General features: G+C 45.9%; 1 protein-coding gene across 4 annotated transcripts in view; it reads right to left on the bottom strand.

Moving 5' to 3' along the window:
* Positions 1–12,697, bottom strand: part of CLCN4 (chloride voltage-gated channel 4) — a 53,972-nt gene that overhangs the window by 26,058 nt on the left and 15,217 nt on the right. For all 4 annotated transcript variants that reach the window (XM_036270873.1, XM_036270871.1, XM_036270870.1 and 1 more), the window contains exons 2-5: positions 9,181–9,336; positions 8,153–8,252; positions 4,284–4,471; positions 1,830–1,952 (exon numbers count right to left, since the gene is read on the bottom strand). In XM_036270873.1, coding sequence (XP_036126766.1) covers positions 1,830–1,952; positions 4,284–4,471; positions 8,153–8,252; positions 9,181–9,306 — 537 coding nt within the window. In that variant the 5' untranslated portion in view covers positions 9,307–9,336. The remainder of the gene's footprint in view (positions 1–1,829; positions 1,953–4,283; positions 4,472–8,152; positions 8,253–9,180; positions 9,337–12,697) is intronic.

Consider the following 12,697-nt stretch of genomic DNA (forward strand, 5'->3'; position numbering starts at 1 on the left):
CTGTCCGTCTCCAGGCGGGTCCACCCACATGCAGATGCACCACAGACAACATAAGGAGCTAGATTAAAGGGTCGCGGCATTGGGGAGGCTGAGAACCACTGGTCTACAGGATCCCCAGTTGAGCCTGCATCTCTGCCTCCTATAACAGGAAGATGGCGCTGTCCACCTTTAACGGCTGCTTTAAATTTCCCACCAGTTCCCCATTAGCCATCTCCTTATTTTGACAAGGTAGCTTGAATTAAAAGATGCCTACCGTTGGCAGTGGGATCTTAAACTGAGATGCTAACATCGATCGGTTCTTTTTAATGTCCAGGGTGCCTTAGATCTTAGGTATCAAATCAAATATAGTTAGTTCTGCCATAACATTTCTTTTGAAAACACAAAATTTGTTCCAATGTGATTCAGGCATTAGAGAAGAACTTGAGCATAACAAACTTCACGTCTGTTTATGCACAATTTCATCTGGGAGAAACACGGGCTGAACACAGAAAACAGCACCAGCTGAACCCAGCCATGCAGGAGTGAACAGGCACGTGCCTCAGACACCCAGCTCACACATGCTCTCGGGAGCACGCATATAGTCCTTAACCACTTAACGTGTGCAAAACGGTGCTACTGGTTTTATTAGGCCCCTCTCTTTTCCATGTGTCACCGACGGAGTTTGTGCGTGCCATACCCCTAAGCCCACTTCATCAGCAGCTCTGTTTGCACCCTGAAATTGTGCAGAATGCTGGGATCCCGAGGAACACAGCCTGCATTACGACAGAACTGCCTATATTAAGAAAATGGGATGGTATTGCAGCTTATTTTTTCAGGATCCTGCAGTAATACGTGAATATAAACCCTCCAAAAGTCAGTGTGACATACTGTCTTTTTTTTCTGTCATTCCTAGAACAAGACATGTCAAGCTTCTCTTTCGAGAATCTTTTAATTACTTGAGCCCCTGTGGGCGCAGGGAATGGGGACCAGCATGTGTTTGTCACCACAATTGCTCACTTCTCGAAACTCACCATCTCCATTGCCTCTAGGCATGACTAAAGCACCGACCCAAGTGAGAACTGCACTGCTTATAGTGACCATATAGGAACTTGCAGAAATATTTCTGGCTAAAGTGTCCACTCTCTGGGTTTTTTAGAAATTAGCTCAATTATCGTTATTCTACCTAGTAGGTCATCCTAGGTTTGAAGTCTAGTCTCAGGCGTTCCTCCTGACCAATGATGTCACTTCACTCATATTTTGGCTGCATGAAAGTGCTGAAAAATAGAAGTCTGAACTCACAGGGGTGCATTCACAGCACATGCCCTGAACGTGGAATTATGTTTTGTGAAGATTGCTGTTACCTTGTCACCACCAGAGAAAATCGTGGCAAGGGAGTTTACTCATCAGCAAACTTTCTAAGCAACCAACCCTCACTATTGTCTATCTCTGCATTACATCATAGATGTACTACGAGTTACTAAAGTGCCACACTTATGTGTGGGGCTAATGAACTCTGATTCCACAGGCTTTGAGGGTTATATGTGGCTTGCAAACACAAGATTTGAATCATCTGAGAAGCAATGGAACATAAATCCTGGATATAGAGCATAAATTCTGAGTTTGATGCCCAGCTTACCAGCTTAGTGACCCAGGGCAAGTTACTTAACCTCTCTGTGCTTCAGTTCCTCAACTATCAAATGCAGAATAATAATACCTACCTCATAGATGCATTGTGGGAACTAAATGAGTTAATAGATGTGAAATGCTTGCATCTGTGCTTGGCCCCTAAGTGCTCCAGAAGTATTTGCTGTTGTCATTATCGGCGCAAAAGAAGCGGGGCCACTACTCACCTCTGGTATACCAGAACCACAGGCGTAGGGCGCAAAGACACGCACCAGGGAGACAGCCAAGAATGCAAACAGCAAGGCCCACAGGATGTACAACAGGTAGTTCAGAATGTAAGCACTGGCACCCTGAACAACAGATACAAAAGAAGAAAGAACTGGTGAGCCACAGCACGCCCGAGTGCCCCGCCCTCCACTGTTGACAGCAGAAGCTGAGTCCTGTGTCAACAAAAAGGCAGCCGTTGCTTTGATCAGCTGTTGCTACTGCCATGGTCCACACCCGCTGACGCAGCTGAGGCCTCTCCATGAGCAGTTTACACAAACCTTCCCCCATGAAATCTCAGTGACCATGGAAACCGGCAATGAGACTTGGTTTTAATCACCACTTGCGCTAGAGCTAATGAATGGTGTGATGCAGAACATTCTGTCTCTGCGCCCCTGCAAGGTCTGTTTTGTCTTGACTGTGGTGGATGGACCTCTCTTTGCTTCCATTAAGGCCACAGGCATGGCAGCCACAGTGCCAGTGAGTGTGAGAACTGTAGTTTAGGGTAGTTACTCACGTGCTCCTGCACCCCCAGTGTCAGCAGCCCCTGGGCATGCTAGGAATATTGGTGAATGAGACACTCCAGAGGGGGTGCCCGGCAGAGTGTTGCAGTGAGCTCTGCAGAGGAGTCAGGGGCATGCTAACATCGGAGAGGCAATTCTAGGGGTGGGGGGAAAACTTGATCACCTCCCAGAACCACCGACTGAACCGTTTCTTCCAAATTATCTGATATGCAGACAATGCTTTCTGAACCAAATACGGAGTCTGGGCTCTTGGGTGCTGAGGACCTGGTCTGCTGGGTAGAGACCACATTTCTCTAGGCTTAGGCTTCTTGCCACCATCTGGATAACTCAAGTAGGGGGAGGAAAGCAAGGTCACCTACAAGTCAGGCTATGGACACAGCCACATGTGTGCCTATTAAATGCAGAAACACGTTCCAGCAGACTGCTCGGGTCTTTCCAGTCACATATATTCACACCTATGTGCTGAGAAAGCGGACTGAGGAACACATTTCACCCAGTTAGAAATGTACCTGTTTGAGACTAAACATAACTTCTCACTCTTGCTAACAGTAATTCTTTGAATCAAAGTATAAATCTTAGAAACAACTAAAAAGATGGATGGCCATATTCCCCTCCCCCCCAAAAAATATATTGCAAGTAGGAGAGAAGAAACAAAACATGGCGGTCGGCCAATGTTGCCTGCCCACTGCTGTCAACCCAAGAGAATTTATTTTGGGAGTAATGGAGAGTGCTGAGAATGTGTGAGATTTCAAGGTCCCGTCTGTTTCTGAGAGTTGAAGAAATTAATTTTCAATTCGCTGAGAAAGAGGTTTAGCAAAATGGCAAAGGGCGTTGCAAATGTCTTCGGCTGAGTTAAGTCCATCGGGCAAAAAGAGATGAAAAAATGGTGACACTGTCCAAGAATATTTCTAGCTTGAACAGCCTTCATATTTCCCTTAATGTGAGTCTTGGCAACCTAGCTCCCCCTCGCCTGGGTTTCTGAGCTGCCAATGACCCAGAGTCATTGTGATAACCACAGAATTTGGTGAGAAGTTAACCCTTTCCCCAAACTAAGATTTTTATACACATCTGAAGCTCCAAGGGCCATGAGGGCAAGCGCCCAGTCCATGGTTCACCACTACACCCCATGCCTGGACACTCCCACTATAGAAGACCCCAAAATATCCTATGCAATGTACTCACAAAATGCATTGGAAGATGGTAACTTAAACCACGGTGAGATACCCATACCTGCTAGGAGACTAGAATCAAAAATAGATAATAACAAGTGTTGGTGAGGATGTGGACAAACTGGAACACATACACTGCTGGTAGGGATGTAAAATGTTGCAATCGCTTCGGAAAACAGTCTGGGAGTTCCTCAAAGGGTTCAGCTTCCACGTGACTCAGCAATCTCCTGCTAGGTATACGCCCGAGAGAAATGAAAACACATCCACACAAAAACTTATACACAAATGTTCGGAACAAAATCATTCATACCAGAGCGAAAGTGGACGCAACCTCTGTTAATCAACTGATGAATGAATAAAGGGGGGCCTGTGCATACAAGGGAATGTTATTCAGCCATGAAAAGGAGTAGAGGATCAAAGCCATGATTTTTTTTAAGATGACATCTTGGTCCTTAATTAGAAAGTATAAAAATCAACCCTATTTCTCTAGCAAACTACTCTTGGTAAAAAAATAAATAAAGCAAAACACAATACTTTAAAAAATACATACATGTCTTGCACACATGAAACAGTGGGGAAGGGTTTTTCAACTGAAGTTTGACCACTAGAGCTAGAAAAAGCCAAGTTGTACTAGTATGAAGCCACGAGTGATGATCAGGACACCTCAAGGTGACACCACAGACAGTCACACGACGCCCAGCGGTGACACTGTCCAGAAACCCACCTCCGATTGATTCACCAGCAGCTCCGACCACTTCTGCCACAGGGGACATTTGTCTCTATCCTCAAAAGTGGTTTCAGTGGAAGTCCAGCAGCACTGCTCATGGCTGTACCAGAAGGCAGACAGGCAGATCCCCTCCTTCAAGTCGGTCATCCAGTCGACGGCCAGATCGATGACCCCAGCCAAGGTGCCTGGAAGAAACAGCAAGAGCCACTCAGAGGAACAGCCCCAGAATGACATGGTGAGAACACACCCCCCGGGGCTAGAGCAGGAGCACATCAGCCAGGAAGGCCACACAGCAGAGCAAGACACGAACACGCCACGGGCTCCACACATACAGGAAGTTTCTTTGTTAGTCATGAAGCCCCCCCAAGCATTTATGATGTGGGCAAGGCGGTGCCCAGCCCAATGAGATACAAAGGCCAATGACATGCGGCCCTTGGGCGGCTTTGGTCAGAAGTAGGGTCCATGCACTCTATACATGACTTAACCTCACAGCGGCTTCTAGGGCAGGATGCTGGGGTCAACATGAATATTCCTCAGGAAAGCGTGACAATTCAGACAAAGTGGAGGCATAATGGCTAATAGTGGCATTATTTAAGTAAAGTTTGCCTACCAAATGGGAACCAAACCGAGAACTTTCTAGATTTTTTTAAAATTGTTGTATAAGGGATTGTGGATCTATATAACGAAATAACTACTTTAAAGCCTACTCTAAGTGGGATAAAATAGAGTATGCAGGAGGCGACAGAGGGCTATCTTGGGTCTCTTTCTAGAATAAGCCGCTCTAGTCTTTTATGAAGGCAGGGAATACTCTCAGGCTACTAAGGTTTTCAAACTGTCACTGAATCCTTATTATAATATCACTTCCCCACCTGTATCAACACCAATGCATCCACATACCTGCATTGGGGCGCACCCATCCCTGCTCTTGCCCTGTTGCATCAAAGCTGCTCTTTTCTCTGTACCATTCAGGCAGCGCTACCTCCCCCCGCCTGGCAATCTCCTGTTTATCTTCCAGAGTCTGACACAGCACCTCCTCCAGGAAGCATTCCCTGATTTCCTAAATTTGGGCTAGGTATACTTCCCAGGCATTTACCCATCACCACACCTATCATATCCTGATATCATGATTTTATATAAATAATATCTATATATTGTGTGATTCCATTTACATGAAATGTCTAAAACAGACCAACTGAGAGGGACCGAAAGTAGATTATTGGTTGCCAGGGGCTGGAAGGAGGCTGCAGGCACCGGAGTTTGATAGCTAAAGGGCATGGAGGGTCTTTGGGCGCCGAGGAAAATGTTCTAAAATTGTGGTGATGGCTGTACAACGCTGTGAATACACTAAAAACCACTGAATTATATACTTTAACTAGGTGAATTGTGTGGTATGTAAATTACACCACAATAAAGCTGTTACACACACACACAGTGGGCGAGGGGGATGAGGCTCAGAGAAGGAGAAGTGTACTTTTAGAAAAGGTGATCAGGGAACTCCTCAAGTGAAAGATGATATTTGAACAAAGACCTAAAGAAAGCAAGGGAGAGGTCCTACAGATAGCCAGGAGCAAGACCCAATGATCACCCCAAATTCCACCACCATTCATTCATTCATAATCACAGCATCACACACCCAATCTTCCTGGTGACTGCTTCTGACAGTGCAAGCAGTTTCAGCTTCCTTCTATGTATGGAGTATCAGCAAGGCCCAGTGGTGACTCCTGATAAAACGCCTCGTTTGTGGAGCAACACCGACACCCGGTGGAGATTCATAATAAATATTTTCTTAGTGCTTTGTTCTGTGGAGCAACAGCGACACCCAATGGTGATTCATAATAAATGCTTCATTAATGCTCTGTTACTATTTCGTTCCGTGGAGCAACAGTGACACCCAGTGGTGATTCATAACAAGTGCTTCGTTAATGCTCTGTTACTATTTCGTTCCATGGAGCAACAGTGACACCCAGTGGTGAATTCTGATAAATGCATTGCAGAGAAAACCCTGGACTTCTCCATCTCAGAAGTCAGAATATAATGTCCAGGGTGCCACTAAGGAGATGACAAGTGGGACATCTGAGTCCTCTCCACCACTGGGGAACTGGAACATGAGTGGGGCACAGTTTTCTGGCTTTCCCTTCAAGGTATATCCAGATCCAAAGAACATTTTGGCCACCTTCACTCAGTGTCATCTCTTTCCTTCCTCCTATATTCATTTACTGAAATATACAGGGGCTCGCCCTTCTCCAGTGGTTCTCACCCTGGCGGCATGTTGGAAGCACAGGTGGAGGGGAATAGGAGGAAGTAGAGAGGGTCTTTTCTCAATGCCAGGGCATCATCTTCAAATATACGATTGGATTAAAGCCCAGGCAGCAGTATTTTTTTTTAATTCCCCGTGATTCCTCCTAAAAGAACTGACAGAAATCAGGTTGATAGTGAAGCCAATTGGTCAATGCCAGGTTAAAGACAGCCCAACCAGGCTCTTAGATTAGTCAATAAATCTACACTGTGTGGCCCTGACTGGATTGGCTCAGCAGTTAGAGTGTCGGCCCCACAGACTGAAGGGTCTTGAGTTCAACTCCTGGTCAAGGGCACATATCTGGGTTTCAGGTTCAATTCCTGCCCCTGTAGGGGTCATGCAGGAGGCAATCGATGTTTCTCTCTGTCCCTCCTACTCTATCTAAACATCAATGGAAAAATATCGTCAGATGAGGACTTTTTAAAAAAACCTACACTACACTGTTTACTCCAGTAAGATGCCAGAACATCTACTCTGGATTTATTCCTTCTTCTATTCATTTCTCCTTCCTAGGAGCCAAGGATAATGATACAATGTACACTTTTATAAATCTATTCTAAACAAAGACATCAAAATTCATAACCAGCTCCTACCCTGCCTACCTTTAAAAATCTTTATAGAGGAAGTCAAACAAATTGGTGGCAATACACCGTATAAACATAAAATCAAATTCCCTTCCAACACTGCTGCTGTTACATACTAGGAATGTCACTGGGAGAGAAAGACAGACTGGGAGAAATGAACAAGCACCCGCTGCGACTAGAAGGAAAGGCGTCCCCCTTACGCACTTCTCTTGGCTCCTTGTGACATGCCAAGGCCGATGGAGCCCCTCCTCCAATTATATATGAAATGAATGAAGAAGCACCTAGAAATTGAAATCCTTGGTGATCAGAAATCTACATCTGTACCCCGTTAGTGTTCTGTCTTTCTTAGAGCGTTTGCTCTGTTCTGCCCATATTTTGCTCATTGTTTGGTCAGTCCTATAACCATAACTCTTATGTTGTTATAGGCAGGGACTGTATTCTAGACATTAACCTTCACAGCCTCCTGAAAGGAAGTAAGTTTCAGGAAACAATTTCCATGGAGAGCTGGTGCATTGCATATAAAAGCATAGGTTTCTCCTCCACATATTCATTCATTCACTCTGCAAACACGATGTTGGGTTATAAAAATGAAGGACACGGAGTCTCTGAGGGTCAGAACAATGTATGGGCTGCAGGTATCTCCAGCTCCTGAGGTGTCTCCCATTATTTTAGTGTCTTGGATGTTTGCAGTTCATTCCAGGGCCTTCCAGTATTAGCAAATGCCAGCCTCGTGTGGTGTTTTATTATTTGAAATAAAACTTTCTCCATATTTTCTTGCCTTCTACATAACCAAGCATCCAGTAGGGCCATAGACCTCTGCGCTGTGTGGAGAGGCCGGCCGGGCCTCCAATCACAGGTCCCCAGTGACCGCACTTGGGCTCCGCCTTGGGATCTCGCCTTATGAATAACAGATTGTATATTAAATGTAGAGTCGTGTATTTTGCTCTTGGACATTTCAAGCACTAATGGAGTGCCCTTCCACGTACCCGCCAGCAGGCCTATGAGCAGCATGACCACCCATCCTGACCAGGCATCCAGCAGACCCTTGATGAACTCCCACACGGACTCCTTGCTTTTGCTGGTTATCTAGAAACAAAAGACACAGTCGTCCATCAGGATGCATCCTGCAGTCCGGGCGTCCTTCCCTGCAGCCAGCAGGGTGCTGTTCTTTCAGTTACCTACCACCACCACCACCACCACAACAACAAAACGGGCTTTCTAGTTCCAGAAATCCACTTTATTAAACAAACCTACTGCGTGCCCTTTGATCTTCGATTATTCAAAAGCCATTCTGCAGAGAGACATCCATTGATTCAGTGCCTCCAATCTGAACAGCAACTCCAACTTTAACCTACCTCGGAAGGCCTGCTCACAAGAGAACCTCTTCAACACAGACGGCAGTACCTTCTGTTCTTTTCCAGGGTAAATGTCAACAGCAAGAACTTTGAATTCACTAGTGTGATCACAGTTCCCGGGCAGATGGGCAGTGTTCACACCTCTCTCCCTCCTCTCCCTGCCATCTGGGGGTCACTCCTCATCGTATTTGGAAGCTGCTGTCCCTGAGCTTGACGACAGCACCCACATTATTGGTCCATCTCCGTAGGGGTGACCAGGCTAGTAGCCCGCCCTCAGCACTCTCTCCCCCTCTCACTGTGACCTCTCTTTGCTGGTTCCCCTCATTCACTTCTACCTGCTTCTACCTGTTCATCACCGGCCCCCAGCTCCCTCTCCCTGTTTCTACTAGATGCCATTGCCCTGCGTCCCGACCGCCTCCCTGCTTCTCCCTCTACAGACCTTGGCCATTTCTGCTCATGACACAGCCTCCCACGCAAAGCACGTGGTGCCACAGTTGTCCATCCGCAGCTCTGCCTCAGCCACAGGCCTCCCGGGCCTTGGAACCCAGCCCACCAGTGACACGTGAACCTGACCCTGAGCTGAAGAACTGTCCCACGAAAGCATGTCTTCACCAGTGGAAGGAATCCCCTTCAGCGTGTCTTTAATGACCACCACCTACCTTCCTGTGTCTGTCAGTGTCCCGTGACTTTTCCCTCAGCCAGTCGATGGTGTGGAAGTCCTCATAGGTCCCCACATCAGGGAACGGCTCATCGAGAAAATCCATCAGGTTTCCAGAGACGCTCATCGCTCCTGCATGTGACCATGCTAGTTATACCTGGGACAGGAAACTGTGGTTAAACGCGGAAGCAGGATATCTGCGCGCACCTGGCCCAATGGCCCCTTTGCAGCATTTTCTTATATCGGAAAGAATTCTTTCACCCGCTGCTGCAATCAATCCGGGCTGCTCTAACAGAAACGCCCTACACTGGGTGGCTATGAGAAACACATTTATTTCTCAGTTCTGGAAACTAGCAAAGCCAAGATCAAGGTCCTGGCGAACTGGGTGTCCGGTGCGGGCCAGCTCCCTATTCAGAAATGGCCATCTTTTCCCTGTGTCCTCACACGAGGGAAGGAACTTGGGAGCCCTCTGCGTCTCTTTTATGAGGTCACTAATCCCAGTCGTAAAGGCTCAGTTGTCATGATCTACTGACCTCCCAACGGCCCCATCTCCTAACACCGGCAGGCACACTGGGGATTAGGTTTCAACACATGAATTTGGGAGACACACACATTCAGTGTCTGGCACAGTCAATTCTTGCTATTTGCGGTAGCTATGTTCTATAGTCACCATGGACACTGAATTAATGAACACTGAAGCACTGTCCCTAAGAGAAAGGCAGCTAGGTTCCTGTGAGCCTCTGGTCACATTTTCATTGACCAATCAGTACATAACCTTGTATTTCATTTTGTGTTTCTGGCTGAAGAGACCTTGTTGAACAAATATTGTTTATTCATTCACATTGAAGTCACATCAATGTTTTTCTCCCTCTCTCTCTCTTTCTCTTCTCCTCCCTCCCTTCCACTCTCTCTAAAAACCAATGGAAAAAATATCCTCAGGTGAGGATTAACAAAAAAACAATCCATCAGGTTTGCATATGAGGACGCAGCGAGAAGTCTGTGACCAGGCAAGCAGCTCTGGGTAGAGGTGCTCACTTTTAATTTTTTTTTTAAATGCACTCAAAAGGTGCCTGCTGCCAGAATAGTAGCAACGTTGAGGGTTTACTCCTTTCCTGCAAAACAATTCTACTCCCATTGTTCTGGCTCCTTTTGTCTGAAAAACAATTGCAAATAAACCAAGACATGGGCCATGTTATACCACCATCGGAGCCTGATTACAGGTCACATAGGAGCTCATCTGAGATGGAGAACATGCTTGGCAACAGGGCCAACGCTCACCACCACCGAGCAGAAAAAAAGAACGCACTCTTGCAAAGACAAGAAGTTGAAATAAGCACTAAATAAAAATTACTTTGGCAAGGGGTATGGAAATTTGAATTATAGGACGAGAACCACGAAAGTGTTGGGTAAAGAGGTGAAGGGTAGTTGTAAAAATATTAGAGCACAGGCCTCTCTCGTTGCTGTATGTATTTTTATGTGTGCAGGGCTCAAACACCGCCTGGTGAAACTGCATTTTAATCAAATTGAAAAGTCACTATGGGCAAAGTGGGGTAATCACCTTACAAGCAATAAAGTGGCCATAGTGATTGATTTATTGACCATCTGTGCAACTCGGCCGCTTTAAAACCAAAAGTTTGAGGTTTGAGCCATGCCAAGCTGAAAACTATACTGGTTGACGAGTACCCGGGGAGGAATCATGTTGCATAAGTAAGTAGCAACCAATAATAAAAGGGAAGGAGTAAAATTAGAAAGCAAAGATTTCATTCTCATTTTTATAAAATCAAGATGGTGATAGCCTCATATTATATGAGGTAAAGAAAATCTCTGATGGGAAAAATAAGATGACAGGCTGTTGACCCACAATGAGGAGCCCTCACAAGAAAGACCCAGCCAGCAGAGAGAAGAACCACAGAGACTTGGACATTCTGTTAAAAGGGAGTTCATGTACCTGCCATTTAACCACGTCTCTAGTTAAGCAGCAACTCTAGGCAATGATGGTTGAAACGAAAACTCTCTCTGGAGAACAATTACATCTTTAAAGGTCACGGTCGTGACAATTAGACTCATAATTTGTTCATGGAAAATAAACACGATCTATTCTGTAGATCTAATCAGACGCTCTTCTGGAGCCCATAAGGTGATGGTGTCACTTCTCAGGTTGGGGTTAAGAAAGACAAGAGGGCCAGGAGAAGTGTAAGAAGAGGGCATCCAGGTCAGAAAAATGGAAGAATTCTATCTGGGAAATGTGAATGGACACGGAATGATAATCTGGCCAAACCTGGGAGCAGCAGGGAGTGAACGTCAAGGATTGGCTAACTGAGAAATAAACTTCATCCATGTAAGTTCAATACGGTACAAGGAAAAACCCCGAATGGATGCAAAAAGTCATTTTCGCTTTCAACAGAACATGATAGCAACAGACCCTGTCCAGTAAAAGTCACTTCACCCAGGGCCCAACGGAGACAAGCATGTGTGGACTATGGTATCGACAATGTCATCTACAACTTCGGTGTTGAAACAAACTCTGAGGGTCAGCTCCCGCTCTGAGCAGGGATCTGTAGTCTTTTAAGGAAACCTCAACTTTGTGCATTTGGATACTAGCAATAACAAAATGGCTTCTAAAAAATGAAAGAAACCACGAAATCACCAGGTCAAGATGCAGGACGGGTTCTAAGTATAATCGAGGATAGTAAGTTACCAGCGTCTGATCAATAACGTCTAGAAGAAAGCCACACCTTTGAGGATGCTGTTTGCTGCACCTTGGATGGCTTTTCTGCCCTCCCTCTGCAACGTTCCTATTCCCCCTCATGATTCTGACCTGTCTGACCCTAGCTGTGCAGTGTGCATTAACTTCCCCAGAGGAAGCTGGGGGCTTCCTCCTTGGCAATCAGAAAGCATTAAAACGTGAATCTCCGCCTGGCATGTTAAATATCTTTTCCTGAAAACTCTTCAAGGTGTTTACATTATTAGAGACTATTGTCTTTTATTCAAACAGAACACATCTCTTCAAAGTGGAAAGGCTGCTGAATGAGAAATGTGCATGAATCTTATCTGGCCGTGTGCCCTCAGCTGCCCCTCACTGCCCTCCTCGTGAAGGTCCGGATCCTTTCCAACCTGAGGGCAGGACACACAGACGGTAACTTAGCACCAGCCCCTTCGCCCCCTCGGGGACCAACAAACGCTTTTTAATTAATCAAAACTATTTGGCTCTGCCCCAGATACTGGTTAATAAGCCCGTGGGACTTTCCAGAAATTTCAGAACTACATTCACTGACAGCTCTTTCTCGCAGTCATTACAAAGCAGAAATCATACCAAAAGTGCTCTGCAGGGTTGGTGAAATGAAAACTTCAGATGCTCTGTGTGTTCACCTCACACCTTTCAACGCTATGCTAATATCTGTGACCATTACTGCCCCTAACACTTAAAAGTGGGGACCGAAAACTGTGATTCGGAAGAGACCGCTAAATCTACACAAAAAGCAAGCTTCAGGCAAGTGCTGGGATCTGGTGGTGACCAG

The sequence above is a fragment of the Molossus molossus genome, unplaced genomic scaffold (genome assembly GCF_014108415.1).
Source record: "Molossus molossus isolate mMolMol1 unplaced genomic scaffold, mMolMol1.p scaffold_m16_p_2, whole genome shotgun sequence".
NCBI classification, from domain to species: domain Eukaryota; kingdom Metazoa; phylum Chordata; class Mammalia; order Chiroptera; family Molossidae; genus Molossus; species Molossus molossus.